The sequence below is a fragment of the Salmo salar genome, chromosome 06 (assembly GCF_965601325.2).
Source record: "Salmo salar chromosome 06, fSalSal1, whole genome shotgun sequence".
NCBI lineage: Eukaryota > Metazoa > Chordata > Actinopteri > Salmoniformes > Salmonidae > Salmo > Salmo salar.
This window is the reverse complement of record NC_138296.1, coordinates 68,699,577-68,726,889: the sequence shown is the minus strand read 5'-3', so window position 1 is coordinate 68,726,889 and position 27,313 is coordinate 68,699,577. Positions and strand designations below refer to the sequence as shown.

Here is a 27,313-nt window from a genome sequence, read left to right as displayed (position 1 = left end):
GTGGAGTGCGCTCCATCCTCACTTCACCGAGGTAAAACCAGCTTCAAGTTGGATATTCGCGCTTTCAAACCACTTGAGCCACAAACGCCAAATAAGTGTCATGATGTTGGAAGAATTGCGCACAACATTGCACAGATCTTTTTTTTCACGATTTGGACATTAATTCGCTTTCCAAAGGTAATAAACACGTGGAAACGTAAACAGCATTTTGCATTCCTATTTGAATTTGTTAGGGAGCATAAACAAAGTAAAAACTTTTTACATTCGAATGTCAATAGCTCCTTTGTCATGTGACCTACTTACATGGTTATCAAAACGTCACGTCAGGGTAAGCCTACACAAAACACAGCCCTTATTTGAAGTCTTTCTAAAATACATTTTGGAAAAAATTTATGGTGGAAAACAATTGGGACCGTTTCCCTGTTTGACCGCTAGGTTTTATGGGTATTATGACTTCTCCACTGTTGGGCTCTATAGTTTGTGTTGTTGATCTTGGCTAGCTTAATATTTCTGTTGGTTGTTACAACCCTGTCGCTCAAATTGCGTGTATACAGTGCAGAAATACTTTTCAAACATCCTGTATCTTCACGTGCCCATAGTATTCCCAATCCACTACAACAGGAAAGGAAACGGCATTGGTGACGTCGACGCCCAAACTCAGATTTTACAGAGGAGTCCCGAAATGTAAGGAAGACTGGATTGCTATCAAGGTAAGGTTAGCCTAGCACAAACGAGCAAATGCTTAATTTACAGTTTATAACCATATATGATCACTTTTGAATTGCAGCATGAGTTGATCATTTCTCAACATGTTTCACTGGTTCAGCTTGGTTACAACCTTATTTACCACTAGAAAGCAGATCAGCTAAAATTAACCAGGAAAAACATGAAATAATGGCAGTAGGAAAAAGAATAACTCATGATCTACAGCAATTCTTTAAGTGGACCACAAAAAAAATGAAATACTTAGGAAGCTTAATAAGTGACAACAAACAAAAAAATACAATTGAAGTCGGAAGTTTACATACACCTTAGCCAAATACATTTCAACAATTCCTGACATTTAATCCTAGTAAAAATAACCTGTTTTAGGTCAGTTAGGATCAGCACTTTATTTTAAGAATGTGACATGTCAGAATAATAGTAGAGTGATTTATTTCAGCTTTTATTTCTTTCGTCACATTCCCAGTGGGTCAGAAGTTTACATACACACAATTAGTATTTGGTAGCATTACCTTTAAATTGTTTAACTTGGGTCAAACGTTTTGGGTAGCCTTTCACAAGCTTCCCACAATAAGTTGGGTGAATTTTGTCCCATTCCTCCTGACAGAGCTGGTGTAACTGAGTCAGGTTTGTAGGCCTCCTTGCTTGCACACGCTTTTTCTGTTCTGCCCATACATTTTATATAGGATTGAGGTCAGGGCTTTGTGATGGCCACTCCAATACCTTGACTTTGTTGTCCTTAAGCCATTTTTCCACAACTTTGGAAGTATGCTTGGGGTCATTGTCCATTTGGAAGAACCATTTGCGACCAAGCTTTAACTTCCTGACTGATGTCTTGAGATGTTGCTTCAATATATCCACATAATTTTCCTTTCTCATGATGCCATCTATTTTGTGAAGTGCACCAGTCCCTCCTGCAGCAAAGCACCCCCATAACATGGTGCTGCCACCCCTGTGCTTCACGGTGCTTCACGGTTGGGATGGTGTTCTTCGGCTTGCAAGCCTCCCCCTTTTTCCTCCAAACATAACGATGGTCATTATGGCCAAAAAGTTATATTTTTGTTTCATCATACCAGAGGACATTACTCCAAAAGTACGATCTTTGTCCCCATGTGCAGTTGCAAACCGTAGTCCGGCTTTTTATGGCGGTTTTGGAGCAGTGGCTTCTTCCTTGCTGAGCGGCCTTTCAGTTTATGTTGATATAGGACTCGTTTTACTGTGGATATAGATACTTTTGTACCTGTTTCCTCCAGCATCTTCACAAGGTCCTTTGCTGCTGTTCTGGGATTGATTTGCATTTTTCGCACCAAAGTACGTTCATCTCTAGGAGACAGAACGCGTCTCCTTCCGGAGCGGTATGACGGCTAAGTGGTCCCATGGTGTTTATACTTGCGTGCTATTGTTTGTACAGATGAACGTGGTACCTTCAGGCGTTTGGAAATTGCTCCAAGGATGAACCAGACTTGTGGAGGTCTACAATTCTTTCTGAGGTCTTAACTGATTTCTTTTGATTTTCCCATGATGTCAAGCAAAGAGGCACTGAGTTTGATGGTAGGCCTTGAAATACATCCACAGGTACACCTCCAATTGACTCAAATGATGTCAATTAGCCTATCAGAAGCTTCTGAAGCCATGACATCATTTTCTGTAATTTTTCAAGCTGTTTAAAGGCACAGTCAACTTAGTGTATTAAATTCTGACCCACTGGAATTGTGATACAATGAATTATAAGTTAAATAATCTGTCTGTAAACAATTGTTGGAAAAATTACTTCTCATGCACAAAGTAGATGTCCTAACCGACTTGCCAAAACTATAGTTTGTTAACAAGAAATTTGTGGACTGGTTGAAAAACGAGTTTTAATGACTCCAACCTAAGTGTATGTAAACTTGTGACTTCAACTGTATATAGAAAAGTTGATTCTTCTTGGCTTGACTATATGTCCTTTCAACTTGCCGTAGACCAGCTGGGGGAGACAACCCTACCAATGATATTTTATATATTTTTATTGAACCTTTATTTACCTAGGCAAGTCAGTTAAGAACAAATTCTTATTTACAATGACGGCCTACCAAAAGGCAAAATGCCTCCTGCGGGGATGTGGCCCTGGGATTTAAAAATAAATGTAAAAAAATACAATATTAATATAGGACAAAACACACATTGCAAAAAGAGAGACACAACACTACATAAAGAGGGACCTAAGACGACAACATAACAGCAAAACATGACAACACAACATGGTAGCAACACGACATGGTACAAACATTATTGGGCAAAGTCAACAGCACAAAAGTCAAGAAGGTAGAGACAACAATACATCGTACAAAGCAGCCACAACTGTCAGTAAGTGTCCATGATTGAGTCTTTGAATAAAGAGATTGAGATAAAACTGTTCCAGTTTGAGTGTTTGTTGCAGCTTGTTCCAGTCGCTAGCTGCAGCGAACTGAAAAGAGGAGCGACCCAGGGATGTGTGTGCTTTGGGGACCTTTAACAGAATGTGACTGGCAGAACGGGTGTTGTATGTGGAGAATGAGGGCTGCAGTAGATATCTCAGATAGGGGGGAGTCAGGCCTAAGAGGGTTTTATAAATAAGCATCAACAAGTGGGTCTTGCGACGGGTATACAGAGATGACCAGTTTACAGAAGAGCATAGAGTGCAGTGACGTGTCCTATACGGAGCATTGGTGGCAAATCTGATGGCCGAATGGTAAGGAACATCTAGCCGCTCGAGAGCACCCTCTCGAGCACTGTCTAGCCATACTCCCAAGTACTTGTATGAGGTGACTACCTCAAGCTCTAAACCCTCAGAGGTAGTAATACCACCTGTGGGAAGAGGGGCATTCTTCTTACCAATCCACATGACCGTTGTTTTGGAGGTGTTCAGAACAAGGTTAAGGGTAGAGAAAGCTTGTTGGACACTAAGAAAGCTTTGTTGTAGAGCATTTAACACAAAATCCGGGGAGGGGCCAGCTGAGTATAAGACTATCGTCTGCATATAAATGGATGAGAGAGATTCCTACTGCTTGAGCTATGTTGTTGATGTAAATTGAGAAGGGCGTGGGGCCTAAGATTGAGCTTTGGGGTACTTCCTTGGTGACCAGGCAGTGGCTGAGACAACAGATTTTCTGACTTTATACACTGCACTCTTTGAGAGAGGTAGTTAGCAAACCAGGCCAAAGACCCCTCAGAGACACCAATACTCCTTAGCTGCCCCACAAGAATGGAAAGGTCTACCGTATCAAAAGCTTTGGCCAAGTCAATAAATATAGCAGCACAATATTGCTTAGAATCAAGGGCAATGGTGACATCATTGAGGACCTTTAAGGTTGCAGTGACACATCCATAACTTGAGTGGAAACCAGATTGCATACTGAGAGAATACTATAGACATCAAGAAAGCCAGTCAGTTGATTATTGACAAGTTTTTCCAACACTTTTGATAAACAGGGCAAAATAGAAATAGGCCTATAACAGTTAGGATCAGCCTGATCTCCCCCTTTAAATAAAGGACGATCTGTGGCTGCCTTCCAAGCAATGGGAAACTACACATAAAGGAGAAACAGGCTTTGCGATGATAGGGGCAGCGACCCTTTTTCTAAACCATCTGACCCAGATGTTTTTTGGGGGTCAAGTTTAAGATGCTCCTTTAGCACCTCGGACTCGGTGACTGCCTGCAGGGAGGAACTTTGTAGCGGGGCAATACCTATTTTGCCAATTGGGCTGGACCCCTTTTACTGCTGAGACGGAGCCCCGCCGATCCATCACGACTGGACTACCGACGTAATCTGCCCGAGGGGTTTTTTCAACTGGCTCCTCCGTCGTGACGTCCCCTGAATGCCCATCTGCTTGCCTGCTAGCCGTCTAGAGCATATCGGACTGTTAGCTGAAAAGGCCCATCGGACAATTTCTTTGGCCGCCATACCTATTTTGCCAATTGGCCTGGACCCTTTTACCACACAGAGCCCTGCTGATCCATCACAACTGGTCTGCTGCCGTAAAAGCACGAGGGGGCTTTTACTTCTTCCGTTGCGACGTCCCTTTAAGGCCCTTCTGCTAGCTTGCTAGCCCCGGCCTGCTAGCTGTCTGAATCGCCGTGTCTCCAGCCCGCCGAGCTACTCACTGGACCCCTATGATCACTCGGCTACGCATGCCTCTCCCTAATGTCAATATGCCTTGTCCACTGCTGTTTTGGTTAGTGATTATTGCCTTATTTCACTGTAGAGCCTCTAGCCCTGCTCAATAAGCCTTAGTTAACCCTTTAGTTCCACCTCCCACACATGCGGTGACCTCACCTGGTTTAAATGATGTTTCTAGAGACAATATCTCTCTCATCGTCACTCAATGCATAGGTTTACCTCCACTGTATTCACATCCTACCATGCCTTGAATCTATTCTACCGTGCCCAGAAACCAGCTCCTTTTACTCTCTGTTCCGAACGTACTAGACTATCAGTTCTTATAGCCTTTAGCCATACCCTTATCCTACTCCTACTCTGTTCCTCTGGTGATGTAGAGGTTAATCCAGGCCCTGCGGTGCCTAGCTCCACTCCCATTCCCCAGGCGCTCTCATTTGTTGACTTCTGTAACTGTAAAAGCCTTGGTTTCATGCATGTTAACATTAAAAGCCTCCTTCCTAAGTTTGTTTTATTCACTGCTTTAGCACACTCTGCCAACCCGGATGTCCTAGCCGTGTCTGAATCCTGGCTTAGGAAGACTACCAAAACCCCTGACATTTCCATCCCCAACTATAACATTTTATGACAAGATAGAACTGCCAAAGGGGTCGGAGCTGAAAAATTCTGCAGAGTTCTGTCATACGATCCAGGTCTGTGCCCAAACAATTCAAGTTTCTACTTTTAAAAAGCCACCTTTCCAGAAACAAGTCTCTCACCGTTGCCGCTTGCTATCGACCACCTTCTGCCCCCAGCTGTGCCCTGGACACCATATGTGAATTGATTGCCCCCATCTATCTTCAGAGCTCGTGCTGTTAGGTGACCTAAACTGGGACATGCTTAACACTCACACAAATTATCAATGAACCTACCTGGTACAACCCCAAATCTGTAAACACAGGCACCCTCATAGATATCATCCTGACCAACCTGCCCTCCAAATACACCTCTGCTGTCTTCAACCAGGATCTCAGCGATCACTGCCTCATTGCCTGCGTCCGTAATGGGTCTGCGGTCAAACGACCACCCCTCATCACTGTCAAACGCTCTCTAAAACACGAGCATGCCTTTCTAATCGACCTGGCATCCTGGAAGGATATTGACCTCATTCCATCAGTAGAATATGCCTGGTTATTCTTTAGAAGTAGTTTCCTCACCATCTTAAATAAGCATGCCCCGTTCTAAAAAATTTGAACCAGGAACAGATGTAGCCCTTGGTTCACTCCAGACCTGACTGCCCTTGACCAGCACAAAAACATCCTGTGGTGGACTGCATAAGCATTGAATAGCCCCTGCGATATGCAGCTTTTCAGGGAAGTTAGGAACCAATATACACAGGCAGTTAGGAAAGCAAAGGCTAGCTTTTTCAAACAGAAATTTGCATCCTGTAGCACAAACTCCAAAAAGTTCTGGGACACTGTGTAAAGTCCATGGAGAATAAGAGCACCTCCTCCCAGCTGCCCACTGCACTGAGTTTAGGAAACACTGTCACCACCGATAAATCCACGATAATTGAGAATTTCAATAACTATTTTTCTACGGCTGGCCTTACTTTCCACCTGGCTACCCCTACCCCGGTCAACAGCCCTGCACCCCCCCGCAGCAATCTGCCCAAGCCTCCCCCATTTCTCCTTTACCGAAATCCAGATAGCTGATGTTCTGAAAGAGCTGCAAAATCTGTCCCTCTACAAATCAACCGGGCTAGATCAATCTGGACCCTCTCTTTCTAAAATGATCCACCGAAATTGTTGAAACCCCTATTACTAGCCTGTTCAACCTCTCTTTCGTATCGTCTGAGATCTCCAAAGATTGGAAGGCTGCCGCGGTCATCCCCCTCTTCAATGGGGGAGACACTCTAGACCCAAACTGCTACAGACCTATATCTATCCTGCCCTGCCTTTCTAAGGTCTTCGAAAGCCAGGTTAACAAACAGATCACCGACCATTTCAAATCCCACCGTACCTTCTCCACTATGCAATCTGGTTTCCGAGCTGGTCATGGGTGCACCTCAGCCACACTCAAGGTCCTAAACGATATCATAACCGCCATCGATAAGAGACAATACTGTGCAGCTGTCTTCATCGACCTGGCCAAGGCTTTCGACTCTGCCGATAAGAATGTGGTGATTGACAGTGTCAACAGCCTTGGTTTCTCAAATGACTGCCACACTCGGTTCACCAACTACTTCTCAGACAGAGTTCCGTGTGTCAAATCGGAGGGCCTGTTGTCCGGACCTCTGGCAGTCTCTATGGGGGTGCCACAGGGTTCAATTCAAATCAAATCAAAGTTTATTTGTCACGTGCGCCGAATACAACAGGTGTAGACCTTAAAGTGAAATGCTTACTTACAGGCTCTAACGAATAGTGCGAAAAAAAGGTTTGTGTGTAGGTAAGTAAAGAAATAAATCAACAGTAAAAAGACATGTGAAAATAACAGTAGCAAGGCTATATACAGACATGGGTTAGTCAGGCTTATTGAGGTGGTATGTACATATAGGTATGGTTAAAGTGACTATGCATATATGATAAACAGAGAGTAGCAGTAGCGTAAAAAGAGGGGTTGGCGGGTGGTGGGACATAATGCAGATAGCCCGGTTAGCCAATGTGCGGGAGCACTCGTTGGTCGGGCCAATTGAGGTAGTATGTACATGAATGTATAGTTAAAGTGACTATGCATATATGATAAACAGAGAGTAGCAGCAGCGTAAAAGAGGCGTTGGGGGGGGCACACAATGCAAATAGTCTTATGACTTGGGGGTAAAAACTGTTGAGAAGCCTTTTTGTCCTAGACTTGGCACTCCGGTACCGCTTGCCATGCGGAAGTATAGAGAACAGTCTATGACTGGGGTGGCTGGGGTCTTTGACAATTTTTAGGGCCTTCCTCTGACGCCGCCTGGTGTAGAGGTCCTGGATGGCAGGCAGCTTTGCCCCAGTGATGTACTGGGCCGTACGCACTACCCTCTGAAGTGCTTTGCGGTCGGAGGCCGAGCAATTGCCGTACCAGGCAGTGATGCAACCGGTCAGGATGCTCTCGATGTTGCAGCTGTAGAACCTTTTGAGCATCTCAGGACCCATGCCAAATCTTTTTAGTTTCCTGAGGGGAAAAGGCTTTGTCGTGCCCTCTTCACGACTGTCTTGGTGTGTTTGGACCATTCTAGTTTGTTGTTGATGTGGAAACCAAGGAACTTGAAGCTCTCAACCTGCTCCACTACAGCCCCGTCGATGAGAATGGGGGCGTGCTCGGCGCTCCTTTTCCTGTAGTCCACAATCATCTCCTTAGTCTTGGTTACGTTGAGGGATAGGTTGTTATTCTGGCACCACCTGGCCAGGTCTCTGACCTCCTCCCTATAGGCTGTCTCGTTGTTGTCAGTGATCAGGCCTACCACTGTTGTGTCGTCTGCAAACTTAATGATGGTGTTGGAGTCATGCCTGGCCATGCAGTCGTGGATGTAAAGGGAGTACAGGAGGGGACTGAGCACGCACCCAGTCAGCTGTTACTTGTAGCTGCACCAAAGCAAAGCCTGCACATTCAGAGCCAAGTTTATCATAGCCTATACTACAGCAGTAGAATTGAGAGCAGGCTACTAGTCCGTATCGGGTCCCATATTTGCAACTGGTGATACTTATTGCCATGAATAATTGAATTGGTTTTATTAGCACAGTTGGAATGGCTTGGATGATTTTTATCAGTGTCGTCTAAGATACAGTAAGACTGGTCTCCCTGAAACTCCGGCGCATCTTCAGATTCCGCGTAATTTGCCAGATACAACCGTGACAAGACACAGCCATGGATACCACTGTGAATTCAGAAATAAATTCAGAGAAATCTCACCTCGTTAGCGAGAAGAATGGCAAAATGTATTCACTGAAAAGGTAATGCAATTTTGTTCCATGTTTGAGCAGTGATTATTTTACATCAAACTAAATAATCCTCAGTAGATATTATATGGTGTTTGATCATGGAATTTATGGGTTTTAGGTTTATTGTAGACGACATATGCTGATAGGTTGTGCATTCTATCAGCATTCTTCAAAGAGGGAGTATTTTAATTTATAAATACAATTATACAGACGACATTGTGTAGACCTCTCTCTCTATTTTTAAAATGCAGACATAAGGGTTTATTAAACTGAAAACATTTATAGGCTAAGGTGCAGGGCAGTTGGTGTAAACTATTTATCTTGTGCTGCTAGTGTAGCGTTTTGTAATTGTTGTAGATCTGTATGTAGGCTACCAAAATCAACCTGATAGAATTAGTACATAGAATGAAACAATCGGTATTGCAACGAAAATGTATGTTACCATGAAGTAACATGCTGGGCAAAGCTCATGCAAATAGAAGACATTCACATAGCCTACAATTTCCAAGGATACAAGCATAATTGAACTGTGTATATCTATAGTAGCCTAACGTTGCTTAATTCACGCCAAGTCTTTTCTTATGTTGTCCGTGTGTGGAATGTTTTATGGGAATGAACAAATGCATTTCCATGCATGGCTTCGTTTTGAACAGTAGGCTATTTGACGGATGGCCGGAGGGAAGTTCATTGAGCACTGGCAAAAACTCATCTTTCATTAAGAGATCTGATGGGGGAATGGTGAAATACCCCTGAATAGTGAAACAATTCTATAACCCAATTTTTAAGAAATATAAAAAAAAAATGTTTTTATTAAAGTACGTTTTACTGGGGAATAGCCACTATTGAAATGTCCAGATATAATATTATAGCTATAGACTATTTTATTGGCTATATTATTCGAATGAAAAAATGCATAGGCATTACAATGTGCTGCCAAATAGAACAGAAAATTGATTTAAGAATGTCAAGTTTAAATGTATATTAATTGTAATACTACTTATCTAATTATCTAATCGTCTTTTTAATATTTATTTAATGGGGGGAAAAGTCAGGTTTAGTTATATTCAACATTTAGGCCTATATTGAAAATAACAAAGCACCATACGTTATTAGCTATTATGAGTCACATTTCATCTAAAACTACCAGTCTTTTCTTTGAGTATCGTGTTTGATAATCAAGCCAAATTAACTGTAAACGTGAAAACACAAATGAGTGTATTCGATTTCCGCATGGATAGGGAAGAAGAACATTTTGACAAATGCTCGTGTTTTGTGTCACTCAAGTTCACTATTTTACGTGAAATTAAAGAATGCACCCCTGTCACTGCAAGACATATAGAATCCTTGATGTTTTATTGATTTTGGAAATGTATTACAATACAATGAATAATAACATTAGGCCTACGTTATGGAAGTTCATGTGGATCATCACAAGGGTCATTAGGCCTATACTGGATTGGGCGAGACCTGACTATGTCCAATTAGATGTGTTAAACAATAGCCAAAATTGATATCTTAATCATATCATAAATATCTTAAATGCCCCCGATATTAATATATTTTCATTGTGTGAATGCTGTGTAGCCTACTTAGTTAAATTGCAGTAAAGAATGGCAATATTCCTGCGCTAAATTAACCCCGTAGCTGAACCCACCATGTTCCCGCCTACAGCATTTCATTTCCAATGATGTAATTTGATATTTTGTAACGACTATTATCAGTATTGGAAAATATAATCAAAAATAGCCAATAATAGCCTTATAGGCCTAGGTCGCAGATTTGATATAGCCTAATAACGATTTCAATGTCTGCAATTACTTCAAAATACGTGTAATGATCCGAGACCGAAACTATTTGGAAATACGACATTTTATTAACATTAATTTAATTTTAATTGTTTTAATGGTCAAAGTTATTGATTTCGACGCTCCGTATGCGCCAGCACACGTGCCATTCTGCTCGCTCATACTAAACAAGTGTCAAAAACGGTGCAGATGATTAGGCTAATTGGGACCTATTAGGAAAACTACCAGTGAGCGCAGTGTGCATTCAACAATGAGACGGGGACTTTGAAACAATCTTTCTGAGCTTTGATTCAATTTGCAAGTCAGGAGTACAAAAATAAAGTTAGGTTGTCTGACAGCGCCATGCATGCCATGTCTGATGTAATAGCTATGAGATAGACTGATGATTCAGGAACCAACAACCCCTGGAAAGTATTGCAGCATGAAATGGAGCATTTTTATGGCATGTTTGTTTGAGTGTGCAGACCCCATCATCTCATTCTAGTTATTTGGTGCAGACATTATGTGGGGGTGGGATGGGTTTGTTGCAGTGTCACCATGACTTCATGCCAGATCAGCAAAGCAGGATGGTCGTTCTACAGTCACAGAGCCACCCATGCATTGGAAATCGTCGCTGCAAGCTGTGCATGTAGTCTATTCTTGAAACCAAGATGACCATTTGGAAGAGGATGGAACTGGAGTCAATCATCTGTTTTTAAATGGACGAATTAACACGATATTAGGAGAGAACAATTTTGTCCTATAAAATGTTGGATGCAACAGCAGATCCTTGTTGCAGTGAAGGCTATACTGGCAGGGTCCAGCGTCAGACTCGGGTTTGTAGGCAGGCTGAACCGGGCAGTCCATTGTGTCTGAGAAATGGTAGATCAAAACTCTTTTGAAAAGGGGCCTCGCTAGTCTGTCTAACAGTAATGCTAATGGCCGTATGATGATAGACCTATGTCGAACATTCCTTTCAAAAGAAGGCACTAAGGTTACATGAAGCCTATATAGAGGGCTGGGTAGGTTACTTTTTAAATGTAATCCGTTACTAGTTACCTGTCAAATTGTAATCAGTAACGTGCCTTTTGGATTAACTAAACTCAGTAATGTAATCTGATTACTTTCAGTTACTTTTGGATTACTTCACCCTAAAACACAAAAGAAGAAAAAAGGATTATTACTAATTTAACAAAATTTATTGCAAGACACAAAACAAAACATTATGACAAAAATGTATTTAAGCCCTGTATACTGTACCTGCCTCTAACATGCGTCCTTCATCCTGATCTTGTCCATTTACACCTTTAAGATCTGATCACAGTCAGACCTTTGGCTCCCAAGTGGCGCAGCCGGTCTAAGGCACTGCATCTCAGTGCTAGAGGCATCACTACAGACCCTGGTTCGATTCCAGGCTGTATCACAACCAGCTGTGATTAGGAGTCCCATAGGGCGGCGCACAATTGGCCCAGGGTCGACCGGGGTAGGGTTTGGCCAGGGTAGACTGTCATTGTAAATAAGAATTTGTTCTTAACTGAATTGCCTAGTTAAATAAAGGTTAAATCATATATAAATATTTATTTATGTCAGATATGAGTTTGCATCCCAATATTCATAATCATAATACATCAAATCTACATTATGAAACATATACGTTCCACCCATGAGGCCTGAAGAGGACGATTTTGTCACTTCACTGCAGGAAATGGGGTACTCCTATTGTGACCACCACTGTGAACAACACGGCACCATGTGATATATTACACAATTTAATAGATCACATTTATTGATTTAATCAAATTTTTATATCCCCTAACCTGACATGTGATGTGCCAAAGCATCTAGTGTTATTGATCTAGTACCAACAGCTCTCCAGAATGAACAAAGCAAACTTAATTTTCTCCAGCTGATTAAACGTTTGCCAACTAATGTCTTATAGTCTGTTGTAAATGTATTTTGTTAATTGTGCTCACATAAGCTTAAAGCTTTTAGTAGGGTGTCCACCCACTCTGCCCAGACTAGTGAAAACCCTCCTTTGTGATGGCATTTCACTTAAAATGCATTTACCAAGACAAATCCGACCATTCATGTTCTGAATCGTTCAGTGGGGTCTTTTTCTAACGTTATATAACCTAAAATATCAGATACCTAATTAGCACCGAGCGCTGTTGACAGGGAGGCGCAGCTTTATCGCCAAAACTTTTGAGGATTTTACATTTGTCTGTCATGTCTTCTAAGTTGTTTCGGAAAAAGGCAAACATAGCATGACACGAGCTGAATTAAATGTATTAGGCTTTTAAAATAAAAAGCTTGAAGTACGTTGACATTTCACAGAGAGACTCTTGTTTTTGTGAGAATTCTTCTTCGAAAAAGAACAGGAACTTCGCATTGATATGAAAACCGTATACTAAAATACTACATGTAATGTATCACAATCGATATATATCTTATCTCCATAACGTTTTATAGCCTCCCGATTTGAGAAGAAAGATAACGAATTGTAAACCTGTCCGGAGCTTTAATTCTCTCACAGGATCCAGCCTAGATTACGCGATGCTATTTTCCTGATTTATGACAAAAACAATTGTCTGGCCTCCATGGATTTAGTTGCCCTAATTTTGACCAACCTACAAAGGTAAAAACTCAATCCAATTCGTATTGAACGGATTATGATAGAGACATGAGGTTTGGACCATTGGTTGTTCTTAGAGGATTACACAATTAACATATTATTAACCCATTGGTAAAAAATAAAAAAAGATGCGTTTTTGATTGGACATCCAACATAGCTCTTTTTATGCTGCCTAACAATCATATTTGGCTGAATAAAGTATAATGAAAGTCAATATAAATATATTTTCCTTGCTCATAGCCAATTGCCGACTCTGTAATAATGTAATGTTTTTGAAGAATGTTCATACATTTCACATCATTTCATGCACAGCTGAGTCTCTCCTCGGGCCCTTTAGTCTGCTTGTCTTGAGCACAGAAACCTGGAGATACATTTGCTCACGTTATTCTACACCAAATACATCACATTTATATCTTTATTTAAAAAAAAATATTGCATGATTTAAAGTAGCAAGAACATTTATTGAATTGAGTCAGTCGAACGTTTTATGTAAAACTCTATACAGTGTGAAAGTTACCATTTAAGAGGAAGAAGAGATACCAATGTTGTACAAGACACTGCTTTATAACCCTTGAGGAGTACATTGAACACACTTACATTAACATTCAATCTAAATCTTTGTTCTAGAATGGTTCCAGATTGGACAAGATGTAAATATTGGTTGTGTATAAGACAGTAATGAGCCAGTGATGCTGATTTGTCATATCTACATCTTTATTTTCTTTGTAGGACAAAGAGGTTTTGTCAGTGTAGTCTACAGTATGGTGTAATGCCATGAATTACATGATACTGCACTGAATCAGAAGATATCCTGTAAATGGACCAGTTCACATGGCTGTGAAAATGGACAGGTCTCATAGGATTCATCCTGATTTGAAGATGGCAACAAGCTAGATTACATAAAGCGTTTTATTTATGACATGGGCATGGACACACCAACTGATTGAAATTGGAAAGGTTTTACCTGACATAGATCCCTTCTTTGAGAACTGCTGTATAGAAATCCCCAAAACATATTCATTCAAGACAAGCCCTCCATTTGTTCAATTGAATGGAGTCGATCCTGAGGTTAACCAATCATGTTTGCTCTGCAGTGTTAGGCTATGTGTTGATGTAAAGTGTGTGTGTGTGTGTTCACAGCGAGGGCTTATGTTATGTTTGTGTATGTTCTCTAGGTGTGTGTGTGTGTGTGTGTGTGTGTGTGTGTGTGTGTGAGACAGACGGACATTTTGAATAGCCTCTGTGTTGGGTTAGGATGGGAGGGGGTGTATTTGCTCTCCTCTCCAAATGGTGTGATTAAACAGAAGCAGTTTTCCACTTGGCCGACTCCTTTCAGCCTTCGTGTCCCTGGGCTCTGGACTGATAGAGTCGCGGCCCAAAGCTGGGTTATCTCCTAGAAGCCCAAATTGCGTTTTTTCCACCTCATTAGTCTCATCATCCTGCTTATCCTCATTGCACATGGAGAGAGAGGGGGGACGGGGGACGGCCTACCCAGCATTTGTTATACTGGTTTAATTTTAATCTGATCTCGTCCTGTGACGTGGGAGTGTGCAATTTGTGTAATTCTCAGGTGATACAAACACATTTGGGGAATATCAAACCTACTTCATAAAAAACGTTATTTTGATGAATTTATTCATACTATTTCATCCTTCCACAAGATACAATCCCGACACAAATCTAGGGTTGCTACCCAAGCTGGCTGGTCGTTCGTTCTATCTGTTCTGACAGAGACAGGACCCATTAGTTCAGTCTTTTTGTTCTGTATCTATCGTTCGTTCTAAATGTTCCATTGCCATACTGGCTGGCAAGGTTCTTATCCCTTTTTTTCTAGCTAGTCAACTACGGCTTACTTACAGTCATGTCAGAAAGTGCAGCCAAAATAATAGCAAAGTAGCTGCATTTGTTTAAGCAGTTTTCTAGTGACATTTATTACATTTACATTTGAGTCATTTAGCAGACACTCTTATCCAGAGCGACTTACAGTAGTGAAGGCATACATTTCAATTCATTTCATACATTATTATTTTTTATATATATATTTTTTTCGTACTGGCCCCCCGTGGGAATCGAACCCACAACCCTGGCATTGCAAACACCATTGCAAACACCATGCTCTACCAACTGAGCCACAGGGAGTTGTTATGGATGTATTTGGATACATCCATAACAATAAGCTAATGAGGTTCGATTTCACCTGGCATAGAAAAAGTGCTCACTCATCAGGACACTGCTGTTCAGAGGAGCTAGCCAACAACACAGCTAACACAGTCACAAACTGAAGCTGGAAAGACTGCAAACTAGCTGCACTTCGTTGCGTTTGACCTTTTTTCAATTGGCATTTCTTTGTATATATCCATAAAAATGATGCCAACTGATTCATGATTTCAACTGGCTGAGAAATGCTGCTTGCTTGTCTGTCTTATCCCAACTCCCGACACGTTCATTATTATGGGACAGCTGGAGATTGAATTTGAATATTGAAACAATGTTGCAAATGTTGGAGGCAGACAGTAAGGTTTATACAAAACTCCATTGTTGAAAATGAAATGTTAGTCTAAAAGAAATGTAAGATAATGTCTAGATGCTTTTTATAGTGGAGATGAAGTGTATAAATTGCCTGGCTGGGCTGGCTGGGCTGATGAGACAGTGGATTGTGCAGTCAGATGGAGGAGAGTAAATAGACATTTTAACATTATCGATTTAGCCGGTGGTAACTTGTGAAGTAGACACCGGCTGGAAGATTTTTAACCAATCACCGTTCAGGATTAGACCCACAATCCTAATACATATATATTAAAAAAGCCAGTTCCACTGCAAGTCCATTCTATAGCGTATAGTCTACTTCATGTTGTTATGCAGTATCATCTTTTATGAAAATAGGATTCTATGACAGGGTGGTAGACTTACTGTAAGTATGCTATATAAATGCTCTGTCAGAGATCCTGATGGTCACTCTGACAGAGCTCCAGAGTTCCTCTGTGGAGATGGGAGAACATTCCAGAAGGACAACCATCTCTGCAGCACTCCACCAATCAGGCCTTTATGGTAGAGTGGCCAGACGGAAGACACTCCTCAGTAAAAGGCTCATGACAGCCAGCTTGGAGATTGCCAAAAGGCACCTAAAGGACTCTCAGACCATGAGAAACAAGATTCTCTGATCTGATGAAACCAAGATTGAACTCTTTGGCCTGAATGCCAAGCGTCACACCTGGAGGAAACCTGGCACCATCTGTATGGTGAAGCATGGTGGTGGCAGCATCATGCTGTAGGGATGTTTTTCAGATGCAGGGACTGGGAGACTAGTCAGGATCGAGGGAAAGATGAACAGAGCAAAGTACAGAAAGAACCTTGATGAAAACCTGCTCCAGAGCACTCAGGACCTCAGACTGGGGCGAAGGTTCACCTTCCAACAGGACAAAGACCCTAAGCACACAGCCAAGACAACGCAGGAGTGGCTTCCGGACAAGTCTTTGAATGTCCTTGAGTGGCCCAGCCAGAGCCCGGACTTGAACCCGAACAAACATCTCTGGAGAGACCTGGAAATAGCTGTGCAGCGACTCTCCCTATCCAACCTGACTGAGCTTGAGAGGATCTGCAGAGAAGAATGGGAGAAACTCCCCAAATACAGGATTGCCAAGCTTGTAGCGTCATACCCAAGACTCGAGACTGTAATCGCTGCCAAAGGTGCTTTAACAAAGTACTGAATAAAGGGTCTGAATAGTTATGGAAATGTGATTATTTCTTTTTTTTATTTTCAATGCATTTGCTAAAATTTCATAACATGTTTTTTCTTTGTCATTATGGGGCATTGTGTGTAGATTGATGAGGGGAAAAAACGATTTAATCCATTTTAGAATAAGGCTGTAACGGAAAGTCTTGACTTTCCAATTGCACTGTAAATTAAGTTTTTATTTCCTTTTTTCAATATATATTTTTTTATTAACCCTCTATCACCCCCCGCTTCGGAGAACAAATATCAGTTTTTTTTACAGCTTTTTTGCTTTTACATTTTACATACATGGTACTTTTATATAAAGCAGTCGCATAACAATAATACATTACCAAGCATAAACTCTTTAATCCCAACCCTCAGCCACTCTCAGCCAATTCCACCTATCACCAATCCCACCTATCACCTATCACCACATGTTTCCATGTGACATATGTTTTTCAATTGTGCTGTGATGTTTGACGACAATCTTTTAACATCTTTAACATTTCTAATTGTATATTATCCACTGAGGCTACCACTAGGCTACTTACAGGAGAACCAGTTTGGGTTTAAGTATAACTTATGTATGAGTGAAGCTTTTAGTGAGAGGTTTAAAACTTGAATATTTAATAATTTTATCTCCTGAAACTCATATTCATTATATAAATAGGCACGTTTAATTTCATCTGGCTTAGCATTCCAAATAAAATGAAATATTTTTTGCTCATATAATTTAAAAACGAGTCATCTGGAGTAGGCAGTGACATTAGTAAGTAAGTAGACTGTGATAGGACCAAAGAGTTAACCAATGTGATTTTTCCATAAATAGACAAGTATTTACCTCTCCATGGTTGCAGAATCATATCTATTTTTGCTAACTTTCTATTGAAATTAATTGTGGTAAGTTCATTTATATATTTTGTGATGTGAATACCAAGTATGTCTACTTCCCCATCCGCCCATTTTATTGGTAAACTACAAGGTACTGTAAACACTATTTTTTTTTAACGATCCAATACATAATATGGTACACTTGTCATAATTAGGTTTTATTCCAGAGACGCTAGAAAAGTGATCACGATATTCAATGAGACTGTGCAGGGTTCCAGATTGCGGATTTAAGAAAAAACTAGAGTCATCGGCATACATTGACACTTTTTTATTTTTGTCCCCTGGATGTCTAACCCCTTTGTTCTTGTTGGATCTAATTTTAATAGCTAGCATTTCAATGGCCATAATAAATAGGTATGGAGACAACGGACAGCCTTGTTTTACTCCTCTTAAAAGCTCAATAGTTTCTGAGAAGTAACCATTATTTACTATTTTACATCTGGGGTTGCTGTACATAACTTTAACCCATTGTATAAGAGATTCACCAAAATGTAAAGTAATCCAGGCATTTATAAATGCCTTTTCAAAATCTGCTATGAAGACCAGACCTGGTATCTTCAATGTTTCATAATGTTCAATTGTTTCAAGTAATTGTCGTATATTATCTCCAATATATCATCCATGTAAAAAAAAATGGTCTGCTCAGGATGAACAATATCTGGTAAAACCTTTTTCATTCTATGTGCTATGCATTTCGCCAGGATTTTCACATCACAACATTGAAGTGTTAGAGGCCTCCAGTTTTTTAAATGGACTGGATCTTTATACTTACCACCTGGGTCCTGTTTTAGTTGTAATGAAATCAGACCTTCTTGTTGAGTACCTGAGTCTACCAGTTGTATAATAGTAGTTAAAACATGCTGATAATGGATCTTTGAATACATAAAAAGGTCTGATATACCTCTACTGGTATACCATCAAGCCCTGGTGTTTTTGCAGACTGAAAAGATTTTATTGCCTCAAAAAGTTCCCCTTCTGGAAGTTGGCCTTCACACAGGTCTTTCTGTAAATTTGTTAATTTTACTATTATTATTATTATTATTATTAGGAAATAAATCCTTACAGTTAACATCATTCTGTGGAAATGGAGGACACTGAAAAGAAAATACACGCTTAAAATATTTTTCTTCCTCTTTCAAAATATCATTCGGTGAATCATGGATTACTCATTTGTAATGAGTTTCTGTAAATTATTTTTGGTAGAATTTCTATGTTGAAGATTCAAGAAACATTTTGTGCATTTTTCACAATTTTCCATTCAATTCGTTTTATTTTTGTAATACATTACACTTGATCGTTCTTGAATAAAATCCTCCATTTATTTTTTTGTTTTTCCTCTAACCTATTTTGTGCCTCTATAGTACCGTTTCCATTACCATCTACCTGCACTGTTACTTCCTCTATTTCCTTTATTAGTCTAATCTCTTTTAACCTAAACTACTTTTGTTTTATTGATGAGTATTGTATTGAATGTTCTCTAAAGGTACATTTGAAAGTGTCCCATACAATAATGGGATCTGCTGTACCTATGTTGTACAAAAAAAGTCAATTATGAATTATTTTGTCTTAGTTAAGAACAAATTATCATCCAATAGGCTTTGATTAAATTTCCTATGTCCACGTGGAAATTCTGTAAGAGTTATATGGAGGCCAATTAGATGGTGGTCCGATCGCATTCGGTCTCCTATTAATACTTTTTTAAACTTTTGATGCCAGCAAGAACGAGACTAGGAACTAATCAAGACGGCTAGCTTGATTAAGCCTCCTCCATGTATATCTCACTAGGTCAGGGTTTTTCAACCTCCATATATCCACTAGTTCTAATGTATTCATAATCTTTGATCTTTTCCAGTTCCTTTCCAGACTCCAAAGAAGACTATCCCAACTTACCATTTGAAAACGGAGATGTGACTGGTGCCAACAAGCTGAAGAAGCAGCCTGTTGGTGCCCATTGCCATGGTAACAAAGCAGTGAGTGAGGAGAACCATGACAAGCTTCTAGCTAAGAAGAAGCTGTACGTTGCCTCCATTGTGTGCCTCATCTTCATGATTGGAGAGGTCATAGGTAAGGCTGGAAAATATTATTAATCAGTCTAAAATGCTATTTCATACCTAGGGCCAGGAGCTTTTCCTGACCATGTGACGTGGCCACCAACTATAAATTGTAAAAATGAATATACAAATATTGAAAGCATTTAATGAGAACTTAAAGGTGTGCAACATGAAAATATTGTCTCATTTACATTGTGTAATTTATTGACAGCCCCTAACTAACCCTGGAGATAGGAAATCCAAAGCCAAACCAATTTTGCCACAGTCACACACCAGCCAGTTAATTTACAAACACACAAAAGAGACACCAACATCAAGCCACACCTTGAAACCAACTCATGTTTGAATTCAGACGTGGTCGCTAGCATTTCTTAATGAAATAAATCTAAAATGAGGCCAAATCAGGATGTTCAGCCGCCCTTTAAGTGAAATTCGATTTAGCTGTCATTGGAATCAAAATATAATAGTTTAGTTGTTCAAACACACAGTCTGTATTTTTCCATTCATGAGACCTATTCATCATCAATAGCATCTAAAACATGAATCTGATGTACGCCTGCCTCTATGAGACGTCTCCATTGTGTCAATGTGTCTATAGGTGGCTACCTGGCCCACAGTTTGGCTATCATGACAGATGCAGCTCACCTCCTGACTGACTTTGGCACCATGATGGTCAGTCTCTTCTCCCTGTGGATCTCCTCCAGACCGCCCACCAAAACCATGACCTTTGGATGGCACCGCTCAGGTTAGGCCCATGACATATCACCTTAAAACATCTGTGAATGTACTTTCTCTTTTACCATTTAACCTCCAGATTACACGGCGAATGTTGTAATAGCTGAATGATAACAGCCACGGTCACAATGCTCTAAAATGACCTTTCCAGGGGTCACTGGCTGTGTGATACTGATGGTCACTGTCTCCAACCCCCACAGAGATCCTAGGAGCCCTGGTGTCAGTGATGTCCATCTGGATAGTGACTGGGGTGCTGGTGTACCTGGCCATCGAGAGGATAGTCAGGAACGACTATGAGATCAACAGTCAAGCGATGCTCATCACCTCCGGCTGTGCCGTCATAGTAAACATCATGTGAGTGGTTCATTATCACGGCTTGATCTGGAAAAACTACACAAAGTGATGCAAATAACAGCTGGAGTCAGACATATATTACATTCAACTATGCTGTCCTTTCCCCCCAGAGCGTATGAATTTATGAAAAACTAAGAGGAGGAACTTTAGACTATTGACATGTAGCATTCTCTATTCCCTCTGTCCTGTAGCATGGCGTACATCCTCCACCACTCTACCACCTTCCACGCCCAAGGCTCAGGCTACCAGCAGATAGATGAGAACGGGCAGAGCCCTGTGGGTCACAGCCACTCCCATGTGGGTCACGGCCACTCCCACGCCCTGCTGGGTCATGGCCATGGCAACACCAGTGTGAGAGCAGCCTTCATTCACGTGTTGGGAGACCTCCTACAGAGTGTTGGGGTCCTAGTGGCTGCCATCGTCATCTTCTTCAGGGTCAGTAACAAATACTAGTGTTTACATACATCTTACAGTACAAATTACATTATGGCATATTGTTATACTGTATTTATTTACAGTGCAACAAGTGTATCCCTTATACATTTACACTCTCAATAGGAAGGGGTTTAACGCGTCTCATCACCCTGCTGGGTTAGACAGAATAGGCTGGGTATATATTGCTCTTCTGTTAAAAACCCTCCCTGTGATCTGACTGGCCTAATGTGTTATGACATCAGTAGAGCAGCACCCCATCACCACCTGATACCGCTCGCCTCTGCTCGCCTCATACTCTCTCCTGTGGACCTTCTGTTGCAGCCTGAATACAAAGTAGCAGATCCCATTTGCACCTTCCTCTTCTCCGTGTTTGTCCTGGGGACCACGATCACCATCCTCAGGGATGTCTTCAGGATACTCATGGAAGGTAAACTCAACTCAACAGCCTTTTCTGTTTCTCTTGCTCTGAACTGAGTCAAGGTGAATTCAAACAAAATGTTTATCCAGACATTTTCCTCAGTTTGTAAAATAATTGATTTAAGGAGAAATACATCAGTAGAACATGGCCATGAGTTCCATGAAGTGAAATAACTATTGATGCAATCTTCATCTGTCCTCAAATTGTTTACAGGGGCTCCTAGGGGAATAGAGTTTGACTCCGTGAAGGAGGTGTTGCTGTCTCTGAAGATGGTGAAGTCTCTGCACAACCTGCGCGTGTGGGCCCTGACCGCAGGACAGACTCTGGTCTCTGTCCACGTAGCCATCGGTCAGAAACCACCTTTACTCAGTCTGGCACATCCATTTAGATTGTGCACATGCAATGTTCATTCACACACATCGCCAATTGTGGCCAACAGAAAAAAAGATCATGCATAACTTCACAGTTAGACATTACGGTATGGGGCGGCAGGTAGCCTAGTGGTTAGAGCGTTGGCCCAGTAACTGAAAGGTTGCTGGATCGAATCTCTGAGCTGACAAGGTAAAAATCTGTTGTTCTGCCCCTGAACAAGGCATTTAACCCACTGTTCCTAGGCTGTCATTGTAAATAAGAATTTGTTCTTAACTGACTTACCTAGTTAAATAAAATAGATCATTGTTGACATCTGTTATGGTTATTGTTGTTTTCCAGAGAAGAATGCTGATCCCCAGAGTGTCCTTAAGGAGGCTACAGAGATCCTCCAAACCAAGTTTGGTTTCTATAGCACCACCATCCAGGTGGAGTTCTACTCTGACGACATGGCCTACTGCACACGCTGCCAGGACCCTATGGGCTAAGACACACAGTCACCATGGGGACAGGAGAGTTTGAAAGGGAGTGGGCTGGGTTTGGCTTCTCTAAAGCGTTGCCAGTCAATATAAAGAACATACAGTACACATACACAAGCATCATTGAGGATGTAAGCTAGGAATGGAAACACTGTGGAAAACCATCACCATGAAACATTTTTGATCCATCATCAGCTTTACATGACTCAAACAAATGTACTACTGACTGTACTGTGTGTATTCACCATATCATGCCAAAGATTCCCATATAAATACTATTCATTCAGGAGATATTGATACTTCAGAAATAGATTCCATGCCCTAAGAGAGCTGCCAATTTTCATAAGAAAACTATCACAAACTGCATTTCAGGGAGACAGACATGGAAATATAATGGTAAATGTATCAGTACATGTTTTTAGTACTGTATGCAACCACTTCACCAGTTTGTGCTGATGTACTGCAATGTTAGACAGCCGTTTGGCTTTGTTTGGCTTCAGCACTCCCTCACTGGCACTGCATTAGGGCAGCAGCAGCGTGTAATAGCTTGTCTCGGTGTTCTTTGGTGTAATACATTGATATTGACGTGAGAACCTTAAAGCCAATTCTGTCTTACCCAGCCTTTTATATGTGCTTCAGCGAGGGTGTCTGCCAAATGGAAGCATTGTATTGTTCACAACTGAAAAGAGTTCGGGTACAAATAATGGATTATGTCAGTGTGAGAAAGCATCCTACAAGCACACTCATCTCACTCAGAAGAGGAAGCCTCAAGACAGGCCAATTTACAAAAGGAGTTGGTCGATTAATTTGAGCATTGTGAGCTGTATTAATCTATGCCCCAGGTTATGCCCTAAGCGGAGCTGGCAAATAGACTGGCTAATACTCAGACAGTGCTCTACCCCTAATTTGAAACTCACTGAAGATAGACTACAGTGGAACGTGTTAAATTATGCTTCGAGTCATAGCCCCAGGCCGGACGTTTTCTAGCACTGTTTTGGGATGACAGAAGAGAGGTCAGATAAATGAACCCCATCTCTATACTCTCACCTATCCACACTCTCCAAAAGCACACCCATACACCCTCCTCACCCACTCCCACGCTGTCATAGGCCTACATGCCGTGGAGCTTTGCACAGGCTTTCTGTTTGTCGTACCAGTTGTTTGTTAGTTCCATCCAGTGCCTCCACACTGCCTCCAAACAACCTTCCTGAATTCTAGGGAGCCTCCGTCGGTCAGCTTTCTACTCCATAACTGTCCCCTAACACCACACGCATGCTCACACACCTGTCAGCTTCATCAAAAGAAATGCACCAACAAATAAGTGTAGTGGTATATCTCAGAAAATGTACAGTGATAAGTGTATTGTACATAAAAAGTCCAACGTGTGAGACGCTGACACAATGAAATATAAAAGGCACTCGCCATGCTTGTCGTACTTTGATGCCTGCAGTGAAGTCTCAATGTTGTAACCCGCACAGAAAATGAGCAGAAATTGACACGTTCTTTATCGAACACTTGCATGAGTGTTGTTTATCGTTCAGATGATATAATAAGGATATCTTCATATGCTGCCAATACAAATATTTGAGACGGATTCTACTTCTTAATGTTACCAAAATACTAATAAAAAAATCTATATTTTGATCACTTTTGATAACTCTGGAAAGTATATATTAAATGTAAATATATTGTCATTTGTAAACCATACAGAAATTTAACAAAGATCCCACTGTAAGGACTTAATATAACATGAATGTTACAACCAATGTATTACAGGCAAGAGTCTACTCAAATTATTGTTCACCAGCTAAGTGTAATGTTTCAGAGTGCTGTCTTGTACTGTATGAAAATTGTAAATATGCCAAATATCAGTATTTCCTGTAGATGATTTTGTGTAAACGTGTAAATACATTTGATTTATTGTATAAAATAAAGTCTAAACTGTGTAAATGTTTGTTTGATATTTAATTTCTATGTATGGTACGTTTTTTGTAAAACTGAAATAAAAGTATGCAGATAACTGGTGGATTGTTTAATTATTTTCAGAGGTCTAAACTTGTGCAATATTTCTAGGCTTTGCGTTCAAATCTCGTTTTACCAATAATCCTCAATTCTCAGTGATTCCAGATAATGCAGAGACAATCTCATTGGCTGTTAATCTCCAGTCCCAATCAGAGACAACTAATTACATCCGCAGTAGTGTACAAAGCAGCATCTACTGTACAAGGCAGCAGCAGGAAATATGGCACAACAGTTATCACAAAGCTTTGTCATGTTAGGGCACATCCTTTTCACTGCAAAAATGATCAGCAACCACAAAAAAAACGGATAAAGCCAAGTAATGTTAGTGCAAAGTATTCAGACACCTTCACATTTTGTTACGTTACAGCCTTATTCTAAAATGGATTCAATTGTTTTTTCCCCCTCATCAACACACAAATGTATAAAAAATACAAAACGGATCACATTTACATAAGTATTCAGACCCTTTACTCGGTACTTTGATGAAGCCCCTTTGGCAGCGATTACAGCCTCGAGTCTTGGCTATGACGCTACAAGCTTGGCAATCCTGTATTTGGGGAGTTTCTCCCATTCTTCTCTGCAGATCCTCTCAAACTCTGTCAGGTTGGATGAGGAGCGTCACTGCAAAGCTATTTTCAGGTCTCTCCAGAGATGGTTGATCGGGTTCAAGTCCGGGCTCTGGCTGGGTCACTCAAGGAAATTCAGAGACTTGGATGGTGCCAGGTTTCCTTCAGACGTGACGCTTGGCATTCAGGCCAAAGAGTTCAATCTTGGTTTCATCAGACCAGAGAATCTTGTTTCTCAAGGTCTGAGAGTCCTTTAGCTGCCTTTTGGCAAACTCCAAGCGGGCTGTCATGTGCCTTTTACTGAGGAGTGGCTTCCGTCTAACCACTCTACCAAAAAAGGCCTGATTGGTGGAGTGCTGCAGAGATGGTTGTCCTTCTGGAAGGTTCTCCCATTTCCACAGAAGAACTCTGGAGTGACCATCGGGTTCTTGGTCACCTCCCTGACCAAGGCCCTTCTCCCCGATTGCTCAGTTTGGCCGGGTGGCCAGCACTAGGAAGAGTCTTGGTGGTTCCAAAATGCTTCCATTTAAGAATGGAGGAGGCCACTGTGTTCTTGGGGACCTTTAATGCTGCAGAAATGTTTTGGTACCCTTCCCCAGCTCTGTGCTTCGACACAACCCTGTCTCGGAGCTCTACGGACAATTCCTTCGACCTCAATGTCTTGGTTTTTGCTCTGACATACTGTCAAATGTGAGACCTTAAATAGACAGGTGTGTGCCTTTTCATGGCCAATCAAGTTGTAGAAACATCTCAAGGATGATCAATGGAAACAGGATGCACTGGAGCTCAATTTCGAGTCTCAGAGCAAAAGGGTCTGAATACTTATATTAATAAGTTATGTTTTTTATTTTTAATACATTTGCAAAAATTTCTAAAGTAGTTTTTGCTTTGTCATTCAGGATTATTGTGTGTAGGTTGAGGAAGAAATGTATTCAATCCATTTTAGAATAAGGCTGTAACATTACAAAATGTGGAAAAAGTCAAGGGGTCTGAATACCTTCCGAATGTGCTGTATATAAAGCAGGCAGACAGGCATCCAGTTACAGTTCGCTTGAACGTTAAAATGGGCAAAATGAGGGACCTAAGCGACTTTGAGCGTGGTATGATCGTTGGTGCCAGGCGCGCCAGATCCAGTATCTTACAAACGTCCGCCTTCCTGGGCTTCACACACACAACAGTGTCTAGGGTTTACTGAGAATGGTGCGACGAACAAAACGCATCCAATCAGTGGCAGTCCTGTGGGCGAAAACAGAGAATGGCAAGAATCATGCAAGCTAACAGGCGGGCCACAAACAGACAAATAACGACGCAGTACAACAGTGGTGTGCAGAATGGCATTTCAGAGCGCACAACTCGTTGATCCTTGTCATGGGCTATTGCAGCAGATGACCACACGGAATTACACTCCGATCAGATAAAAACAAGAAGAAGCAGTTCCAGTGGGCATGCGATCACCAACTCTCTCTCTCAATTGAGGACTGGAAAAACATTGTCTGGTCCGACAAATCCCAGGATTTGGCGTAAGCAGCATGAGTCCATGGAACCATCCTGCCTGGTACAGGCTGGTGGCGGCGGTATAATGTTGTGGGGAATGTTTTTTCTGGCACACGTTAGGTCCCTTGATACCAATTGAGCAACAAACTTTTCTCTCCCCTTGTAGAATCCACGCCCCGGAGAATTCAGGCTGTTTTGGCGGCAAAGGGGAGTTCGAGCCGGTACTAGATGGATGCACCTAGTAAACTGACCTGTACTAGATTGGTGCACCTAATAAACTGACCTGTACTAGATTGGTGCACCTAATAAACTGACCTGTACTAGATTGGTGCACCTAATAAACTGACCTGTACTAGATTGGTGCACCTAATAAACTGACCGGTGAGTGTATCTAAGAATAACCATACAAAATGTGGTGAATGCAGATGATTCTGAAGCTGAAAGAATTTGTTGGCGTGTGGGAAGTGACTTTCAGGAAATGGCAATTAAAGACTTTGAAATCATTGATGCATGTCCATTTTAAAGTGGTCAAATTCATGACCATTTTCAGAACAGTAGTATGATAAACTAAAGAACATTGAGTCTCCATTCTATCCGCTGAGATGGGAAT

At 41.2% G+C, this 27,313-nt stretch overlaps 1 protein-coding gene across 3 annotated transcripts; it reads left to right on the top strand.

Annotated features, from left to right (window-relative positions):
• slc30a2 (solute carrier family 30 member 2) lies at positions 1-24,641 on the top strand. 3 transcript variants are annotated; one of them, XM_014205271.3, is made up of 9 exons: positions 1-177; positions 622-710; positions 19,633-19,844; positions 20,430-20,576; positions 20,767-20,920; positions 21,112-21,355; positions 21,677-21,782; positions 21,987-22,121; positions 22,485-24,641. In XM_014205271.3, the coding sequence occupies exons 3-9, from the start codon at positions 19,826-19,828 to the stop codon at positions 22,628-22,630; spliced, it is 951 nt and encodes a 316-aa protein (XP_014060746.1). In that variant the 5' UTR covers positions 1-177; positions 622-710; positions 19,633-19,825; the 3' UTR covers positions 22,631-24,641. The 3 variants fall into 3 exon arrangements, with proteins under 3 accessions (XP_014060746.1, XP_014060743.1, XP_014060742.1); XM_014205268.3 differs by having other exon boundaries at positions 24-177; positions 600-710; XM_014205267.3 differs by lacking the exons at positions 1-177; positions 622-710 and adding an exon at positions 8,262-8,770.
• The last annotated feature ends 2,672 nt before the right edge of the window (positions 24,642-27,313 follow it).